Source organism: Astatotilapia calliptera, chromosome 20, assembly GCF_900246225.1.
Source record: "Astatotilapia calliptera chromosome 20, fAstCal1.2, whole genome shotgun sequence".
Lineage (NCBI taxonomy): Eukaryota > Metazoa > Chordata > Actinopteri > Cichliformes > Cichlidae > Astatotilapia > Astatotilapia calliptera.
In genome coordinates this window covers 6,453,646-6,474,917 of record NC_039321.1, presented here as the reverse complement: position 1 = coordinate 6,474,917, position 21,272 = coordinate 6,453,646, and the positions used below count along the sequence as shown (strand labels likewise).

At 41.1% G+C, this 21,272-nt stretch overlaps 1 protein-coding gene across 1 annotated transcript in view; it reads left to right on the top strand.

Moving 5' to 3' along the window:
• The first annotated feature begins 4,409 nt into the window (after positions 1-4,409).
• The window catches only part of LOC113013209 (formin-like protein 13), a 53,330-nt gene continuing 36,467 nt past the window's right edge, over positions 4,410-21,272 (top strand). The window contains exons 1-9 of the mRNA XM_026153930.1: positions 4,410-4,848; positions 5,510-5,626; positions 6,761-6,832; positions 7,452-7,625; positions 7,837-7,994; positions 9,215-9,388; positions 10,278-10,860; positions 11,157-11,319; positions 20,350-20,461. Coding sequence (XP_026009715.1) covers positions 4,777-4,848; positions 5,510-5,626; positions 6,761-6,832; positions 7,452-7,625; positions 7,837-7,994; positions 9,215-9,388; positions 10,278-10,860; positions 11,157-11,319; positions 20,350-20,461 — 1,625 coding nt within the window. The 5' untranslated portion in view covers positions 4,410-4,776. The remainder of the gene's footprint in view (positions 4,849-5,509; positions 5,627-6,760; positions 6,833-7,451; positions 7,626-7,836; positions 7,995-9,214; positions 9,389-10,277; positions 10,861-11,156; positions 11,320-20,349; positions 20,462-21,272) is intronic.

The window sequence follows — 21,272 nt, the reverse complement described above, 5'->3', positions numbered from 1 at the left end:
TTTACTCCAGTAGTAGTATTAAGTATGTCTGAGGACGAACTAAGGCAGTTCTGAAAGTAAAAGTAGGTCCGACCCAGTGAAATCATAGCACGCCTCACCAAACCCCTTAGAAATAACGGAAAGAAATTAAAAAGCACAGTGTATTGGAAAGTCACCCATCTTTGCATGTAGAGGTTTGTAGCAATCTTTATTATTTTAAAAGTTTGCTACTTCTGGCATTTAAACATTGTTCACAGCTGTGTGCTAATCCCCACCAAGAACAGCAGTGCATTTTATGATATTTGGATTTTTGGTGATGCTGCTTTAGACTCAGATTGCCATGTGACTTCTGAGCATTTCTTCTCCAGTTATGTATTTATATACCAATACTGCTTTGAATTTTGTCTTCTCTCTCCCACACTTTGCATCTGTTCTCTCTGTCTTTCCCTTCACCCGTTGCAGCACATGGCAGTCCCTGCTTGAGCCAGATTTGGTTTTGTTTTGGGGGGATTTTTTTTCCCTGTTAAAATGATGTTTTTCCTGTTAAAAGGGATCATCTAATTGTTGGGGGTTTCTCTGTAGGGTCTTTACCTTTGCCTGTCTATATATCATATATAGACTGTAACAAATTTCCCTTTTAAATTACAACAAAGTGGCTGCAACTTTATTTCCAGTTTTTGATTTCTTTTTTACAGCCTAACTGTTAGAAGAACTGTTTCTTATTCTTGAGGCTCATTAGGCAGAAAGTACTGTTCTATTATGCAGCAGCTGGCTGTTTTTGGCATCAGCTTTTCTGTGTATGTACAGCCATTTGTAACAGGATCTGTACAACCCCCAAAAACTCATGTCTAGGATTCATGTGGCTGGGATCTATTCACAGACGTACAGGTGTTACCATTACCTTTTCATTTGTGTATTACCTGTGTATAACTCTCCTTAAAATCAGTGCTAATAGACAAATGATGCACCAGTCAAGCTCAGTCATATTGCAATCACTGAGTCATTTGCAGGGGGTGATACATTTTGGGTTAAAGCAGTTGCTTTTAGTTTGTTTTGGTCTGCATTTTATAGCTTTGAATCTTCCAGCATTTAGGGTGGGTTGCATTCCTGCCCTGGCTCTCAGTGCGGTGCCAAGGTTTGGTCAATCAGAAGTGGTAGATGACACACTCGTCTGCTTTTACTACCCTCTGCAGATCATTCCAGGTTTCTGCTCTACAACCACTGTGATGATGGCTACTAATTATCAGTTGTTGCAGGGAGGTGGTCCTGTTTGAGAATTCCCAGGAAGAAGAGTTTCTGCTCGGCCTTTTTTTTTTACCTAATGGGAGATGTTTTTTTTGATGAGGTGATATCAGAGGTGTGATGCGAGAAACATGTTGCACTTAAATCTCTCAATTTGCCCACCATGTTTACAGATAGCAGACACACCTTGATATTTTGAAGTGAATTACCATCTTTTTTTTCTTTCTTTTTTTGAGATGTTAAGGTCCAGGTTGTTATAGGAACACCACTCCACCAGTCTTTATTAAAGCTTTATTTTAGGTAGCACAAAGTGGAAAAAAAAACATGTACATTTTTATTGAAAGATCTGTATTCTATAAATCTTTCAAAAATGCAATAATTTAAAAAAAAAGTATTGATGTCTCATATATGACTTCCTGTCCTGATGTTGGCATGTGCAGTGTCCTTACAACTGTTTCACACAACGTAATAACAGTACTTTCAGATGAGCACCTCAGATTTTCGGTGATTTCCAGGACACTTTCCACTCCAGGTGAATACAAAAACAGACTTCTATCACATTCTGAATATTAATAATCGGCACGTTGAAGCTCAAACACTCTTTATATGTTATACATATGATGCATGTGTTATGTTATATATACATATAAGCCACATGTATGGTACTGTTTTACTCATAGTAGTCATGCAGTATTTTGAAATGATGAGATTATTATTGTAAGGAAATAATAATGATTATTAATGGACTTTAAGCACTTTATATTTATCTAACAAAAGTGGAAAGTACAATGACTTTTGTTGTTTTGTTCGTTTTTGACCACACCTACTCTGTGATAGTTTCTTAAACCCACCACACCACCACCAGGGATTTCCCTATAAGAGTTTCGTGAGCGGGCTTTCCCCAATGCAGCTGCTGTTGAACATTGTTTGTCTTAAAAGGCTGCTTTTCTCTTATATATAGATGTAAAATATTTATATGTAACGTTTTTAAAATATCTATGACCAACGCGAGCTGCTTCTTCGCCAAATCGAATGAAACAGCAGCAGGTGTTACATTCTGTTGCGCTATACTCTTGCAATTACGGTACAGGTACCGTAAGCAGCCAAAAATCATTGTGACGTCACCACGTCTCACAGCACTGCGGTTTTAGGAAATTCCAGTACAGATTCCCTTTCAGTGTCCTGCTTTGTTCCCATTTTAAAAATGTCACCACTGTCCTGTAAATTTCTGAGGAATATGAACAGATTAACATTAACAAAACTAAATCTGGAATTTTTTGAAAGGTACTTTTTTTTTCTTCTTCTTTTTTTTTTTTACCCCATTTAGCTAACTCGTTTTACAGATTTCAGATTTACTAATCACAGAATATCTATCCATAGCAAAAAAGTACTTCTCATGAATTATACTTTAAGATACTATAACATGAAGGCGTTGCCCCCTTTTTTCCTATTTAAATGCACAGGGATTTGTGTGCCTAGAAAAAATCCCTGTACTTGCGCAAACTGATCATGTTCTGTATTCTAAATAGCCTATTTCACTGGTGAAGTGATGAAGGTCTAGATACTGTCTTATCTATTTTGCCATTTATCCATTTATCTGTTTTGAAGCTTTTTTCCTCTCCTAAACTGACTATAATGGATTTTCTTCATAAAACTTTGTTGTAGATAAAGTCGATGAGATGAACTTCATTACTTAGTTTGTTTTAGTGTGAGTATACTTTAAGCTATCAATTAAAAAAGTAAATATGCAGTAAAATAACTCTATTGTACACTAGCTCTCAGATAAGTAATTTGTACACAATACATACAATACAATAACTTTATTACATTATTTCTGATCATTTCATGGTCAGAAAAAAAGGTGCATGCATGAAGTTAGGCTTATGGTCTCAGGGTATGAATGTGAGATAGCTGTCTACCTCTGTATGTTTATCCTGTGACAGATTGGTGACCTCTCCAGGGTGCTGTTACGCCCCAGTCTAGGGGTACAGGAACGTAACATAAGAGTTGAAAAGATTGACCCCGCCCTGGTCCCCAAAACCATACACAGAGGAAAAACGATTTCTTAGTGAACAGTGGTTTATTGTTTAAACTGAAGCGTGACTCCGGGGTGAACAAAGGCCAACATAACAAACAAAACCAGCTTAATCAGTAAAGGAGGTGCTACCTAAACCCTACGTGATGAAAAGAACAAACAAAAGACAAATGCCACACCTAACTCCCTAACTGAATAAACAGGAGGAAACAATACAGAAAACAACAAGGCAGCTCACCCCTTCGGCTTCAGTGACTATTTACAAGAGAAGGCTGATTTACACACTATATACAAGCTCGATAGGTCACGAGAATCACAAATATCACAGAGTTTGGAGGCCAGGGTCAAGTCTGCTGCTGCTGTTAGTTGCTGCCCTGGGACAACTGCTGTTGAGGGATTTTGAAAGCAACCACATGAATAGGGGACCAATTAGCAGCCGGCAGCTAATCCAATCAGGGACCTGCAGAGACTTAAAGACACAGAACAAGAAACAGCCACCAAGACACATTATGGCCAGGGCCATGACAAGTGCACCTGCCTTTCACCCTGTGATAGCTGAGACCGACTCCAGTCCCCTCCCTGTGACCCTGAACTGGATAAAAGGAGGAAACTGGATGAACAATGGATGAAAAAAACGACACCAAAAAAGCATAGCAATAGATTTATGAAGATTAAAACAATAAAAAAAGGAACTTCTCAGATGCAATCTCTATGAAAAGGAACTACAAAAAGAAAATGGTACAAAATGACATAAAATTGATGTACACAGCAAATAAACAGTACTCAAAGTTAGCTTTTAAAACTACAGTATAATGTATGCAGTGCAAAAAACACAATAATCATGTACTCAATGAACATGTGTACATAAAGACATGTGTACATAAAGACATGTGTACAAACCTATGCAGGAAAAACACCTCACACTATGAATCCCAACCAGATGTTTACAGTCTTTGCACTGTGTGATTTGGAACTGTAAAGTTTTAAATCCTGTACATCTCATAATATTTTAACTTTTAAATTAATGAATACATATTTTCAAACCTATGCTATAATAATTCAAACAAAGTAATTCTTTCTTTGAAAAAAGGAGATACATTTTTAGTACTTTTATTGCATTTCATATGAACACTCAAAATTATGGGTTCCCTCGCACTCTCCAATGGATAGAAAAAACAACAGAAGAGGTAAAACCATGTCCTGCCAGTTAAGACATGTAACCTGCCTGGAAATGTATGCTATTTGGAGATAAAGTCTTTGCGCTGGCTGCTGTAGGTGTGGCTAAACAACCTAAGCAGGAACAAATTTAGCCTGCGTTGAAAGTGGGCGGTGGTAGAAGGAATCCTACAAATCATAGCACATTTCTTTTTTTCCCGCAGTCGTCAAGTATACCTCTGTTTAGGCTGCATGACAAACAAAACAAGACACAATACTGTGAATCTATATTTGCAGTAAAGGAGAAACGTCTTGCTGAAGTGAGAAACTGTGTAGCATTTTGTAGATAATCTAAACCAGCTAGGATGCCAACTTTAGGATCAAAGAGAAAAGACAACCCACCCAGGATGGAGAAGTACACTGGGGGCATGCCACAGGTAAGAATCAGCTTATGAATTAAGGAAGTGCCAAGCTCTTTCTGCAGATGAGTCATTAAATAACAACAGCTTTACTGTAATAGTGATTCTACAGAATAGCTGCCTTGCTTTCACTAACGTCACATGTGCAGGTCCACAGCAAGAGCAGACAATTCTCTGTTTTAGCACACCAGTGTCTCTTTAGCATTTTACTTCCTCAATTTTACTTGACTTCCTTTTTGATAGAAATTTCCCAAAGATAGGAGCAGACATTACTCAGAAGTGTGAAAGTATGTTCCTGGAATAGACCTTTTAAATGGTTTCTGATAATGTTACAACACAATGGCTTATCAGTGTGGTTAGACAGACAGATGTTGGCATTGCTCATACTGCGATGCTGAGAAATCAGTGCCATTTTTATGAAAATCTAAAGGAAAACTTAAGCAGTGCACCTGTGGATAGTGCTTATGGTGAGAGCGTGACAGCTCTTTGCTGTGATATTAAATAATTTATTTTTCTGTGGTTTTTCAATATTGTCACTTTTTTAAAATATGAAGAAATAAATCACACACAGAATGCTTGTTTTGAGATTGGGATGACCTTTGAAATGTGGGTGAAAAAGGAAAGAAAATCAACCAGACAAAGATAAAGTCTTCATCTATTTACATTTTTATGTTTTCAGTTGAGCAATGAGATGCAACTAGACATCCTGAACAAGGTGAAGAGTGGACAGTTATCAATCGATGACGCTCTGCAGCAGGCAAGGATGGACAGAGAACAGAAGATGACAGATGACAAGGTAACCCTCATTTTTCCTAAGCAGGTACACGATTTTCATGGTGACTTCAGTTTGAGTGTGACATGGGTGTGGTTTCAATGTTGAAAACTCAAAAAATTAAAAAGAAAGAAGAAAAAAAATGGATCTTGTGGATAGAATTTGCATTGTTTTGTATTATGAGTCATGTGAAACAAGCGTTGACCATAATGCAGTAGCATAACACAACACAAGATACCGTAAACAGGATCTGGGGTTCCCCATGTGTCCAGACCACCAGTATGTGACGAGATGGAGAGTGAAACCTGCAGGTTTTCAGTTTTCCCTGAAAGTGTTTAAATATTCACTATACGTAGATGTGTAGTTTTATTTCATGTGCTCAAAACTAAACAGTTCCAGATGAGTGGGGGATTAAGTGGAGTGTGTCGTAGTTAAAGCTAAAGAAAAATGAAAGTCAGTTGGGAATTTAAAGTAAACTTTCCAGGTTGTTGCTCCGTTTATATTAAGTGTATAATTTCATAAGTGGTTTTTTTAATAGCACAGATAAAGCTTAAATTCTCACAAATATTACAAGAAGTAAACGATCCATTCAAGACACCCAGATATGGTTTAAAAGCAAACCCAAAATGGACTGTCTAATGTCTAATTCACCCTCTAATGTCTCTTCTTCCTGGATAATACCGTATGAGTGGACAACAGAACGAACAATATTCCATGTAAGAATCAAATTATAAACACCAGCCCTTAAGCTACTGATCTAACTAACTAACTAAACTGTTATAGTCGACATGTCCCTGCAAATAACCAACATGCGACAGACACAGGTAAAGGAATGTAATTTATATGTAGATATACCACCAGAAACTTTGCAGATGGCTTTAAAAGTCTGATGCTGGAGTTAACCTGACTTTAAAAAATATAGTACTGCATCTTCTTCTGCTATTTATAAACGTTGTTTTGCTAATAAGCTGCAAAGCCTGCTGGATCAGTTCAAACACAATTTTGTGGAAGGTAGTCCAAGGGTTTAGGAAGAAACAATAATGCAGTGTCCTTGTGTAATCCAGTATAGTGTAATCTAGTGATTCTACATTGTCCTTAAGTGGTGATTTCCCTCTAAGTATTCATATATGTAATGTTGTTTATTGGTTGTTTTTGCAGGAACTAGAATCTCAGTACAACTTTAGCGTTTACAAGCATGGCCGCTACAGGTGGCAGAAACGGGTTTTACAGGTGAGTTCAAAACAAAAGCAAAAAACTCGCTGTAGGCATCCAGTTGCATAACAAATGAAACAGGAATGTAGACCATGACCTCAGGCTTCAGGCTGCTCTTAGCTCTCTGAGGTGACAGAGCAACCCTTAACATGGTCAGCTGCGTGCTCTGGCTGTACTCCACCCACCTGTTGTTGCGAGGCACCAGAGAAGGAATCTTTAAGGGGGGGCTTAAGGAGAACAGGGGCTGAAGAAGGTACAGGTACAAGATGAAGAAGGATTATTTTACTCTTTGAAACATGCAAAGCTCCTCTGGCAGAGTGCAGTAGTAAAAAATTTAACAGGCAATCCATATAAATGTAGAGGCCGAGGATTCTGCAAGTTCCAGATTCTCTCTTTCACACACAAAAATGTTAGCATTGCTAACTAGCACTAAAGATAAAGTCAGGCTGGGCTGATGGGAATTGTACTTGTCGATTTGTGTAATCTAATGTAATGACCAAATTAGATTTTTTACATCACGATGGTACATTACTGAAAGCAGATTAATCACCAAAGCGAGGCAGTAATAAATGTTTTAATGCCACACAGTGCACACTTCAGACATGCTCATTTAATCACTCACATTGTGAACATCCAGATTGATTTCAGGACCAAAATGGTGTGCAGCATAGAGAAAGGAATCGTTAAGCGGCAACTTCCCTTCTCTATTGTCAAGAGTTGTGATGATGGAGAGGGTTCCAGGTACTCTATTTCCTTTAAAGGACATCATGATTATGAATTGGAGGCCACGTCGCTGGAGGATAAACATAAGGTGACAATAAGATTGTTTCACCGAGGCAATTTCTGCTGAGATTTACTGAGATGTGATTATTGCTCTTTGAATTTAGACTCTTGATTGCAAACACTTAAGCTATAAAAATAAATGCAAAACAGCCTTGCTTTTACTTTTATACCATTTCATATCATTCATTGATGGTTTCACAGTGACTCTTTTCATTCTCGTGATTCTCTCTTTCGAGCAGATGATGGAGCTTGTCAATAAGATAATTTATAATAACATATACAATGATCATGGAGAAGAAAATGCAGAATCCCAAGAGCAATCTCAGGCACCACAGAGCATTCGAGAAGGGATGTTGTTGCTGCACAGAGGAGGCTTGGCATCATTTAAATGGATGAAGTATGTATGTCCGCTTATTATTGAAGCATTGCTCTCACAAAACAGCCACAGGACAGTTTTGACAGTTTTGTTAGTCATGAGAAGTTATTTGTCAGTAATATTTGACGGCTACTAGTGTAGAAGCCTCAGTTGATGGTGCCTGAAGCATCTCAAGTGGAAACCCAGCGTTTAACGATGTTCATGGGCTCCAATTGACTCCAAAGAATTTTCATTCAAGTATTTAAAAAATCCTCATAATAATAATTATGTGAGTTTGGACAAGTACCTTTGAGCCTTCAAAAGAGGGGGACTTTGTATAAGTACACTATGTGTCATTGTCAAAGTTATGGACATAACTGTATATGTGTGGCGAGGCGTGATTGCAGATGCCGCTCAGGTGCGTCCGCCTCCCCTACAGCGGCACCACAGGCCACGCCCCACCACTTTATTTTATGGAATAAAATCAATGTACTGCATAATTGATCCCTTTTAATAAACTTTGAATCCTTGTAGCTCATGCTACAAGCTAATTCTAGGATAGTTTTGAGTTTCTTAAGTTTACTTGAGTTTTATTTCAGTTTTACAGTCATACAAAATGATTACAGTATTTCTGAACCCCGAAATGTTTATCCAACCAATTCTAGTCCACAATCCTCCATTCCCCATTGCCCAAGAACGTTGGATCACTGCATATGTAAATAAAGTTTAATCAAAATCATATTTGCAATTGCCTTCCTCTGCCCTACAGCAGAGGAATGAAAAACGAATCCTTTTGTGCCAGAGTCAGCGCATTCAATTAATCTAGGAATAAGGAGAACATATTCATTACCAGAGAGCAGTTTTAAGTACATTCCTGAAAAATGCTTTCATTTTGATTGCTGATGGAAAATTGATACAATCTTTGAGCCAGGTGTTACATTAACTCGCTTCTTTTCTCGAAAGCCTCTTATCTGTTATCTTCAGTTAGAAAAGTTCCTCTAACTGAACCTTTCCTGGATTTGAGCCTACAACTGGCTCCTCCTCTATGTTTCTTCATACTTGACCCATTACTAGAAGGTATTAGCAGTGAAGTAGTAGGCAGATGAGCTTATCTTAGAATACATCCAGTATTTTATATTTCTAGCTGCTGTTTTATATTTTTTACATTTCTATTTCTTCCAAAACAGTAGACACCGGTAAATTGCATACATTATGATATATCTAAAGCTTACACTAAACATGACTCCTCCATTTTATTCCAGATACGAGGCCCGGCTCCATCCAGGACAACTAACGCTGGTCCCGTTGAGGGATGGGGAGATGACACTCTCGGTGCCTGTTTCCACTGTGATTCACCTGTCAGACGGTGACACCAGAGTGCAGAAATGTAACGACTCTGACACTTTCAGTCTAATCACCCACAAAAATGAGTACCAGTGAGTGAGTTTTATTAAGATGTGGAAATATAACAAAAGCAAGCAGCTAATGAACTCTGTCACACCAGCTGTATTTGTTTGTGGGGCGACTGTGGCGCTGGGGGTTGGGAAGCGCATCTGTAACCGGAAGGTTGCCGGTTCGATCCCGATGGCACGATATGGCAGCCTCACTTCTGTCAGTCTGCCCCAGAGCAGCTGTGGTTACAACTGTAGCTGCCTCCACCAGTATGTGAGAGTGAATGAATAATGGAATTGTAAAGCGCTTAGATAATTAATTATCTGCCTTGCACAATCAGAATCAGAATACTTTATTCATCCCGAGGGAAATTAGTGGGTATTCTCGATCAAAAGTCTATTTGTGTAATGTGTTCATTTTTACTGTAACAGTTTGAGTGATAATATCATAAAAGGAGTCTGGGACTGGCAGAAGGCAGCACGGTGGCATGGTGGTTAGCACTGTTGCCGCACAGCAAGAAGGTCCTGAGTTCAATTCCCACATCAGGCCGGGGTCTTTCTGGAGTTTGCATGTTCTCCCCGTGTTTGCGTGGGTTCCCTCCGGGTACTCTGGCTTCCTCCCACCGTCCAAAGACATGCAGCTTGTGGGGATAGGTTAATTGGATAATCCAAATTGTCACTAGGTGTGAATGTGCGAATGAATGTGAGTGCGAATGGTTGTCTGTCCCTGTGTGTTGGCCCTGCGACAGACTGGCGACCTGTCCAGGGTGTACCCCGCCTCTCGCCCTATGACAGCTGGGATAGGCTCCAGCGCCCCCCGCGACCCTGAAAAGGATAAGCGAATGGATGGATGGATGGAGTCTGGGACTGTTAATTACCACACTTTTGTCATCTAAATAAGAAATGCTAGTTAGGTTTTGCTTATTTATTGCAGGTTCAAGGTGCCAGATGAAACAGTTGCCCTGGGGACTGTGCAACAGGAACGGGATGCATGGGTCAAAGCTATTGACAAACTGTGTTCAGAGTGGAAAAGGAAGTCCAAGATGTTCATGGAACAAAAGTCCTTTCGACAAGTGAGCATAACCGAAGACACAGAGGACAACGATACAGATCTCGAGTCCAGTGGTGAATTCGGTGCTGGCAGCATCACTTATCCTCCAGCTGATAATAAAAATGTAGATCCACCCCTGAGTGATGGAGATAATTTATCAGCTCAGCAAACCCATCCACCAGCTGATCACACAAAGCCTATTCCTAAACCTCGCAGGAGGAATTCTCCCCAAATAATCCCACCTCAGGTCTCATCACTGCCCTCTCCCAGTCCGACATCTCCCACCTCCCCTCCATACAGTCTCCGTGCTATCCTTCAGCCCCCTCCCGCAGTCCCAGAGTCTCCTGCCCAAGAGGCAGGGCCTCCCCCCCGAAGCATCCCAGCTCCTCCACCTTTACCCCTCAACCTAAATTCAAAAAAAGCATGCACCAAGGTTTTCCACTGGGATCTTATTGGCCCAGACAAGGTAAAACTGTCTCCATTCATTACAAGTCATTGAATTATCATATTTTCAGAGCCAAGTATAGCACTTACAAAGGCTCCCATTAGTGTGAGTCTTTCATATTTAAATGACATGTTTTATTGTTTCGGCAAAAACAGAAAGGTCAGTTTCAGCTTGTTTTTTTCTTCATTATTGCTGCGAATTGTTCTTTGTTTTGTCTGTCAGTTATTTCTTTCAAGTGCTGTTCTTTTGTAATATTAACATTGATTTCCTCATAAAATTAAATTGTTGCAGTACTGAATTCATTTGTTTGTTGGCAGATTGCAAAATCGTTCTGGATACAGGAACGCATGGGGAGGATTGAAATCGACACATCGCTCTTACACAAGCAATTTGCTGTTAAAGATCTTCGGACAGTTGGTGTCGTTGAGCCAAATAATACCCAGCATATTATGCTGAACCAGAAGATTGCACACAACTTCAGTGAGTACAATAAATATGTCTATGACTTTTGACGTGAAGCTGCTCATAAATATTGCCAACAGAAACATATAATTTTCAGCATTTTAAGAAGAAGATTAGATTTCCTCTGCAAAATAATAAGTATAATTTCCAAGCTGTAATGAAAAGCCATTCTTCCGGATTAAGTCAAATAAAGGAGCTTATTTCTCCAGTGAATTAGAAATTAGAACATGTGTTTACACAACCACCAGAGGGAAGCACTACACAGAGAGAGCAGCTTCTCTGCAGAAACAGCATTATTGTCAGGAGGTCCTTTGAATTTTTAATAAATTCGATTTTTATGCCCAGTTAAGAGAAAGCTGACCTGACAACTTTCTTTCAGGGTTAAAAATGCTGCCAGTATTCTCTCTTCAAACAATAGTTGAGACACATTTTGTGCAAAGCACATATATGATTTGTATTTGTGTCTGCAGGGGGCAGTATGTCACCAATCCAGCAGTGACATGACTGTCCATGGACTCTGCAGAGTGATTGTGGACTGGAACATATTCTATTTCTCATCTAATGGCCTTTCACTTTTGATTAACTGAGTGTATGTGGCTTGTATATTTCAAGAGCCATGCCAGGGGAGAACATTTCAGAAGCTTCCTCTCACAGGTCCTCCGAGTAGCACAGTTACCGTGAACCGATACAGATGTGGTGGTGGGCTGCTAAATGGAATCAGCATGAATGTGCAGACTGGCAACATAATTAGAGTTCACATATTCATAAAATATGGATAGGGGATCTGAGCGACAACGGCAGTGATTTCCTGCCTTGATACAGAATACTGTATCAAGGGCTCCTCCCTGACCTGGAAACTTTGATTCTGTCAGGCGCAGGAGCTGAGAGATGAGAGCCCGAAGGCAACTCAAGGCCATGCATCTTTTTGCTGCTAGCTTTAAAAACATTTGAAGAACAAGGAAAAGCATCTTCCTTTCAGTTCCTATTTATTTGGTCCTATTAATACCACTATTGAAAGTGTCATTTTTAATACAAAAAATTAAAAAGTTCAAAATGTCACTTAAGTGAAAGGCGATAAGTATATTCCCAGGAAAGAAAAGTGGTTGTGCATGTGTGTTTTAGTTTTCTGTTACTGGATTATAGTTATTAATACAACTATGTATAAGTGTAGAATCTATATGAAAGACTGCTGTAGCCTTCATGATGTTGCATATTGGTTTGTGAAGCCTTGATTTGAAACTGTCACCAGAAGTGAGCACATATGGAGAGGAGAGTGAAATGCTAACTATAGCAAGCTTGTCTGTAAGATAGACACAGATACCTGCTAATTAGTGCTAATCAGTTTTGGTCAAGCTACTTTGAAAAAGTAATTAGTTATAGTTGCCTGTTACTTCTTCCAAAAAGTAACTTGTTACAAATGAGTTACAATATTATAAAAGTAACTAATTCCCAGGAAAAGTAACTTTAAAAAAAGTTTAAATATGGAAAATAATTTTGATCCCATCTTAAGTAAAATACTAAAATATAAATTAGTAAATATACTTGAAAATACTAAAGTGCATATTCAATTGTTTATTATAAAACTGAATATATATATATAATAGAAAAAGTAATTAGTTAGATTACCCATTACTGAAAAATGTAATGTCGTTTATTTTAATGCCATTATTCCCATCACTGGTAGCCAGTATGGTAACCACTGATCTATCAATCCCTCTATTTTCTGTGCAGTTTAAGCAGAGATGCCCCACATAATTACCTGAAAAACAGTTGAGAGGTACAGTTCAGTAAATACACTATGAAACTTTATTAGATGCACATTATTAGGGTTGGACTTCCCGTTACCTGAAGATCTGCATAGATTCGACAAGGTTGCTGGAAACATTCCTCAGACATTTTGGCCCATATTTACATGATAGCATCACACAGTGGCTGCAGGTTTGTCAGCTGCACATCGATAATGTGATCCATCACATCATGAAGTGCTCTATCAGACTGAGATCTGGCAACTGTAGACAGCATTTGAATGCAGTGAACTCACTGCCATGCTCAAGAAACCAGTTTGATGTTATCTAAGCTTGGTAACGTGTATCATCTTGCTGGAAGCAGACATTGGAAGATAGGTACATGTTACCATAAAGGAATGGGCATGATCAGCAACATTCCTAGTGTGGTGGTTAAACATTTCTTGGTTGGTACTAAAGAGTCCAGAGTGTGCTAAGAAAATGTCTCCCACACTATTACACTGCCACTAACAGCCTAACTTTCGATTCTATAATCTAGTAATTGGAAGGTTGGTGGTTCGATCCCTGACTGCTTCAGTCTGCATGCTTAAGTCAATGGATCCAAGATTTCCTGCCGTTTACACAAAATTCAAACCTTCCCAGGCATCTTATTTTGTCCGGTTTAGGTGAGTCTATGTTAGCTGTAACCTCTGTTCCCTGTTCTTAGCTGACTGGTGTGGTCTTGTGCTGTTGTAGCCCATCTGCTTCAAGGTTCGACGTGTTGTTTGTTCAAGGATGCTCTTCTGCATATTTATGTTGTACCGAGTGGTTATTTTAGTTACTGTTGCCTTTTTAACAGCTCAAAGCACTCTGGCCATTTTCCTCTGACCTCTAGCAGGAACAAGGTATTTTCTCCTCGATAACTGCTGCTCACTGGATATTTCCTGCTTTTCAGACCATTCTCCAACAGCTATGCCATATTTAAAGTCACTTAAATCACCTTTTATCCCCACTCTGAAGCTCAGTTTGAACTTCAGCAGGTCATCTGGGCTAAATGCATTTAGTTGCTGATAGTTGCAAAATTTTAACCTTTATAAAATTCTAAAGGGTGACTTAAAAAAAATCACCAATTTTTATTTGGTAAATGAAATGTAAGAATAAACGTGTTTATGTAACTGCAAAACATCATTTTTTGTGCTGTAACTTTGGTTTCAGTTTTATGACTTGGCTTTGGCTTCATCTCACAACACTGGATGTTGTGGCTCATCTGTAAATAGTATTTTATGGTCGCAGTGGGCCACGGTGGAGCCAAATTTGACACTTTGGATCTATATCAATGCATTTAAATTATTGTATTGTGTAAGCCTAACATCTGAACTGCAGTGATATATGAGTAACATAAAATGCTAATACCGAAGAAAGAGCATCTTGAGAAGTAATGGTTAATTACCTTTGCTGCACTGCTGCATTTTGTATCTGACTTTGAGGCAAATTTTAAACACTGAGTTTTGTTTTTGTAATTTAGAACAGACTTAGTCCAGAGGTGATTTCTGCCTGTTTAAAAACACATGATCTCCACCCAGATACATAAAACGGAATAATTTGGGAATCAGACTCCTCTTTCCTTCTGTCCCTCTCTATCCCATAGCACCCGTCCCTGCCGCCCCCGACACACATGCACACATAAGCGACATGCCCCTCCCGCTCTTGTTTGCATGCTTATCACCTGCCTAAATTCATGCTGTTTATTCGTCTCATATCTCATTTTTCGCCACACTATTTATTCATCTGATCCCATTAAACTGGGAGCCAGTGTGCATGCAAAGTCTCACTTTCTTTTTACAAAGCCAGGAACACCTCACCTCAGTAGACAGTGAGACTCCACCTCAATATAATAACATCACAGATATGTGATCAATAATTAATTAACAAACCCAGAAGTGATAATTAGCATCAGACATACATTGGCTCCCTTACTGTATCCACAGTGTCTTTAAAAACAGTGCAGTTATGCACTGAGGCAGATGGAACTAGACAGCTTGAGCAGTTGTGTTACTATTGTTTTGTGTTTTTGAGGGGTTTAATATGGTAATCAGCATGATCCTTATGGGCAAGCTGGAACATCAGCTGCATCAAGCGTGCATAGAACAATGCTGCATTGATCTGTGTACTTGTGCACTGCATTTAAGTACTCTACAGAAATCCAGTAGACCCTTCACAGCAAGATTGCAGCTCATATTGATTTTTTTTGCATTCTTTTGAAAACTATCTTTAGAGCACATGAAGGACGCTGATACAAGGTTTGTCTGTGAATATGTGTTAGGAATTTCTAAACGCTAATAGCCGTGACTCCTCTCTGGATGCCAGCACAATGTTTAAATAAATTATAAAAGATTCTGAATGTTATCATACAGAATGGTTTATTCCCAGGTCAAGTGTTGTTTTTGATGTGAAAGATGGACCCACAGCTTTCCTTAGGTAAATGTATCAGTACTCTTTGTAGTGTGTTGCCCAGTTGCTCCTAGTCTAAGCACTGATTTGGGCTGAATCAGGAGCCTTCAGCTTTCAGGCCTCTGCTCTGTGGAACCAGCTCCCAGTTTGGTTTTGGGAGACAGACACCCTCTCTAGCCTTAAAGCTTTCAGGTCTAGATCAGGTGACTCAGAGTCCTCCCTTATTCTTGCTGCAATGTGTTTGTGTACCACTCTGCATTCAATTGTTAGTTGTTAGTAAATGGCTCTCTTCCACAGTGTGTCTGTGTGTCTTGCGGCAAGTGACCACCTCCTTCCTGTTAAGAAGGAGTTCTTCCTTCCCACTATCTCTTGCTCACAAGGAGTTGCCACTGTATTATAGCAGGTTATTTTCCTTACACTATAACCCCCCTTGAGGTGACTATTGTTGTGATTTGGTACTATATAAATAAAGCTGAACTGAACTGAATCCATTGACTTGAGGGATTGTTGGCTGAATGGTGAAAATAATGTGAAACTGCTTTGTTATGCGCACATTTTGCTTCAAGTGAATATTTGTTAAAAAATAATATTAACTATAAACAATAAAGCTACCAGATACCTGGTCAGATAACAGAAGAGGAGTAAAAAGTGCCATATGAAATGGCGTAGAAGCAGAAAGTAGCATTAAATGGAGATACTCAAAGTACCTCAAAATTGTACTGAATTAATGTGATAGAGCTATACAGTTCCATAATTAGATGAGATCCATTGCGGATTTGTATGATCAAAGTGCAGTTCTGTTTAGATTGTGTGTCCGACTCATATGGTTATTTACCTTGAGAGCCCCACTGCATGCTGCCTATTTAATGACTGAAAATGTCGCACTCCTAATTAAAAGTACACCTGTGGCTTCATGCACCCGATGGGAAACACTCTCCATCTCCATACTCTAATTTGCCAGGGCATTGCCCAGTTTGTCTGAGTGCCAGCCAACAAAGGGCTTAATTTGCACTTGTGTGTGTGTGTGTGTGTGTTTCAGGCTAGATGAGACAGCCTAACCCTTACTCACGAGGAGACTAGTAGTTCTTCAAAATTGTTTTGGATGTTTGATGTTATGATTCGTCCTCTGTTGGTCCTGGTAAGGGAATTACTGTCTCAAGTCTTTAATGTCAAGGATTTAGAGACGTGATGATTACAGCTTTGTACCTCAGTGCTCCTCATTTAACATGATGAGCCCATTTTTAATCAGTTTGATGGTTTGGATTCAGCAGTTCAACTACTACTTCGGACTGCAAATGTTGAAAGTCACCCTTTTTATGGACAGTTGTTTAGAGTTACATAAGATTGACACTAGTTGCATCGTATGCCTGCAAGCAGCGGTCTAGCTTATCCTACGACTGGCTACATGCTGGAGGCAGTTGAAGAGCTAGCCTAGCTCTCTACAAGCATAACAAGGGAGGCTTTTCAACTTTTCAATTATTGCTTTAATTTGTTATTTTTTAAACATTGTTTTGTGGACTTGGAGAGGGCATTCGACCATGTCCCTCGGGGGGTCCTGTGGGGGGTGCTCCGGGAGTATGGGGTGTCTGGCCCATTGCTATGGGCCATTAAATCCTTATACAACCGTTGCAAGAGCTTGGTCCGCATAGCCGGCAATAAGTCGGACTCGTTCCTGGTGGGTCATGGGCTCCGCCAGGGCTGCCCTTTGTCACCGATTCTGTTCCTAATTTTATGGACAGAATTTCTAGGTGTAGCCAAGTGGTGGAAGACTTTCACTTGGATGGTCTCAGAATCTCATTTCTGCTTTTCATGAATGATGTGGTTTTGTTAGCTTCATTGGGTGATGGCCTCCAGCTCGCCTTGAAACGGTTCACAGCTGAGTGAAGCTGTGGGAATGAGAATCAGCGCCTCCAAATCTGAGGCAATGGTCCTCAGCCAGAAAAGAGTGGAGTGCCCACTCCGGGTCAGGGACGAGTTCTTGCCCTGATTGGAAGAGTTTAAGTATCTCGGGGTCGTGTTCATTAGTGACAGAAGAAGGGAGAGGGAGATCGACAGACGGATTGGTGCAGCGGCCACAGTGATGCGGACGCTGCACCGGTGTGTTGTGGTGAAGAGAGAGCTGAGTGTAAAAGCAAAGCTCTCAATTTACTGGTCAATCTACGTCCCTAGGTGAGGGACCTATGGTCACGAGCTGTGGGTAGCGACCGAAACAACAAGATCGCAGATACAAGTGGCGGAAATGAGCTTCCTCCAAAGGGTGGTTGGCGTCTCCCTTAGAGATATGCTGCTCCTTCACATCAAAAGGAGCCAGTTGAGGGGGTTCGCGCATCTGACAAGGATGCCTCTTGGGTGCCTCCTGGATGAGGTGTTCCGGGCATGTCCCATCAGAAGGAGGCCCTGGGGCAGACCCAGGACATGCTGGAGAGATTATATCTCTCAGCTGGCCTGGGAACGCCTTGGTGTTCCCCTGGACAAGCTGGATGAGGTGGCTGGGGAGAGGAAGGTCTGGGCTTCTCTGTTTAGGCTGCTGCCCCCACGAACCGGCCCCAGATAAGCGGAAGAAGATAGATGGATAGACATATTAAAAGAACAAAATACAATCCACTATTAAGTGAATGTTAGAGGTAGACGTGTGTGCACATTTTAGAACAAGTCATTATTCTAAAGATAAACTGCTGTTGCAGTTTCATATACCAGCAGCCAAACATGAGAGTGGTATCGATCTTTTTTTTTTTTTTTTTTTTTGCCTGTCCCGTTTGGCTCTTTTGCCATCAGAATTATTGTCTAAAGGCAAAGAAAGATGCCCAACGGATTTACTTTACCAAATTGACCATCCCAGCCTTGCCGTTATGGTCCATTTGATTCACCTTTTATTGTTTATTTTATTTTCACTTGCTGAATACGGGACAGACTTGACTGGGGGAAAGAAGGGGAGAAAGAGAAACAGCTGAGAAGAGGGACTGGGGAGAAGGGCAAAAGACAAAAACCAACAGAATGGGCAGAAAAAAAAAAGAAAAAAAATGCATATATCGATCACCTGGATCACCTGCTGAGAAAGAAAAAAGAAAACAAGCAGAAGAGAACAAGAGTAATAGAATAAACAACATCACAATGATATATGGGAATATGACAGTAAATACTAAATATTAAACATTATTGTGCAGCACATAAGATCAACAGAACACAGTGTGCTTTGAGGTAGGAGCCAAAAAGGGTGTAGTTTGTGGGTGTGATCACCCGTGTGTACACCTGTGAGCATGGACGCGCTTGTTTTTAAAAGGTCCCTTCATGTAATGATCTGCTAGAGGGTGTGGGGGGGCCACAGACCCGTCCTCCAGGGCATGAAGCAGGTATGGAGGAGATCAAAACTCCAGACATCCAGAGGCCCCCAGAACACAAGAGACCAAGGAAGACCAACAGAGGGGCAGCTGCGCCACTGTCCCAGAAAGAGCTGAGGAGAGTCCCAGATGAGGGGTCACTCAGCAGCCGTGGCGCAGAAACCAGGGGGGGTTGCAATGACGCGTCCGTGAGCCTGAGTGACTGAGCCCCAGGCCGAGAGGCCGGGGGCACCCCACCTCCGAAGTGGCCCGAGCGAGCCCCAGGCTCCAGGCCCGATAAGCGGCTGCCAAGGAGTGAGCCGGTGTGTACCTGGACGCCCATCCTCAGACACAAAGAACCACCAACGTACCGCCCCGACTCCGCAGCAGCAGGGAGGCCCCACACTCCAGACCGCAGTCGGACGGCCAACTCCTCCTAGCCCCCCCGCTCCAGCAGGCCGCAGAGAACGGGGGTGAGAGAAGACTCCAAACCTCCCTCCACCCGCTCATTGTAGTGTTGATGCATGTGTGCATTTAAAACCCAGGAGGGCATGGAGCTACCTGCCAGAGAGCAGCAGGTAAGCGCATAGTCCCTCCTGCTAGCCCTCAATGTCTACGTGTATTTAAAATTGAGAGGTGGGCAACGACGCTGGGGGTGAGGTGTACACCCTGATGGTAATTTGGATTCCGTGTATCGTGCCCACCCCCAAGATCCTATATGTATGTGTAATGAGAGTGTGATTAATGTGAATGTCTAAGTTGTGGGATAAAATTGAGGCAGAGGCAGCCGGAAGGGGACGGGGGGGTAGCCTCCTCTGCACCCTGGTGACACACCCCTACTCCAAGGCCCTGCATGTGTGGGTGGTTGTGGTGGAGCGGGAAGAGGGAGGCAGCTGGAGATGGGGAGGGAAGGAAGGGAGGGGCAAGTGACCCAGCTCCCCCGCTGACCCCAGTAGGCACCCCCATTCTCCGCGACCCGCCAGGGAAAGGGGGCCCAGGCCCATCCAGACCGGGGCCCAGTGCAGCAGCACCGCCCGGCCCCACAGAGCCCGGGACAGTCCACCTGATCTTTTCTACCGTTGAGAGCAAATGTGTGAACAGACGATCAAACTATTCAGTCAACATGTCTTAAACAACATGATCAGCATTCAGAGTCGAGGATTTCTGTTACTTAGCCTCATAACATATTAAATTAAAATTGCCAAATCAGAGCCCGTGTGTCAGACTGGCTTAAGTGAGTGTATTTTATAGAATTCACTGTTCATATTACATACATGTCTAAACGCTGATGCTCATAATGAAGTCTTCTCATAGCTACTGAATTATGCAGAGGCATTTCCTATAAAAAAAAAAAATCACATCAGCTTTGACTTGATAGAATGCAAATTTGTTCATTTCCCTTAGGCATTTGGAAGAAAGTAATTAAGCAAAGGACCCTTTGTCTTCAGAATGCTTTTTGAGTCATTTCATCGCAGGATAAGAGGACTATCTGTCAAGAGAAAAGCTTTCATGTACCATTGAGTGTGTTGACTTTTTCTAATCTATTGTTCTCCTAGACATTTTTCTCAAAAGTTTTCCGGTGCAACCGGGAGAGCTGAAGGACAAACTGTTCATCATTAATGAGAAAGATGGAGGCCTGTCTGATGAGCACATCACCTCTCTGAGGAGGTATGACTTGGTGCCAAAAAAACGCTGATTTGTATTCACTCCTTATAGTGTCACAACTGAAGCTGAGAGGTGAACATCTTTTTGTGCCCAAGTCCGTGGGCGGTTGATGTGTGTTTTCATTGGCAGAGGTAAAGCCTTTGGAAACTAGATACTAAACAAATCATCAACGGGGATGTGGGTCCATGTTACTGCCAGGACAATGTGAAACAGGGGAAACCGCTGCCAATTCATGTGAGGAAGAAACACAGCAGTATTCACTGTGTTTTAATACTAAAGAGCAGATGCCAGAACCTTTTACTAGAGCAGCTCACTAATAAAAGTTTTATCTCGGGTTATTTGCAGAGATGGAAACTATTGACATGCCCTCAGGAATAAAACACAGCAAGTGGGTAAAATGCTTCCTGATTCTTACCTGCAGTTTACTTAGTGACTCTGTGTGCTGACCTCCTGGAAGGCAAAACTGATCTAATGTACTGTGGGGACGGTTTTATATATTCTGTGAAAACATAATATATATTTTAATGCGTGGTGGCGTCGTCCTGAGGAATACAATCTTGAAAGAACCACTCCCAACAGGTGCTGCAATATTGATGACCGGTGCTACTCCGGTGGCACATAGGCTGACTCGTGAAAAGGCGAATGTCTATGGTTTGAGGTCACAACTCACAGGAATGACAGAAGTAGGAAGCCCAGTTTAAGACGAGAGAGAGGTTCAAATTCAGTGCAAGTGAATAAATGGCTCTTCCCATCAACGTCTCGCTGCTTTATAGAAGCTCACGAGGACCATCAGCGTTACTTGGCTTTTAATCAC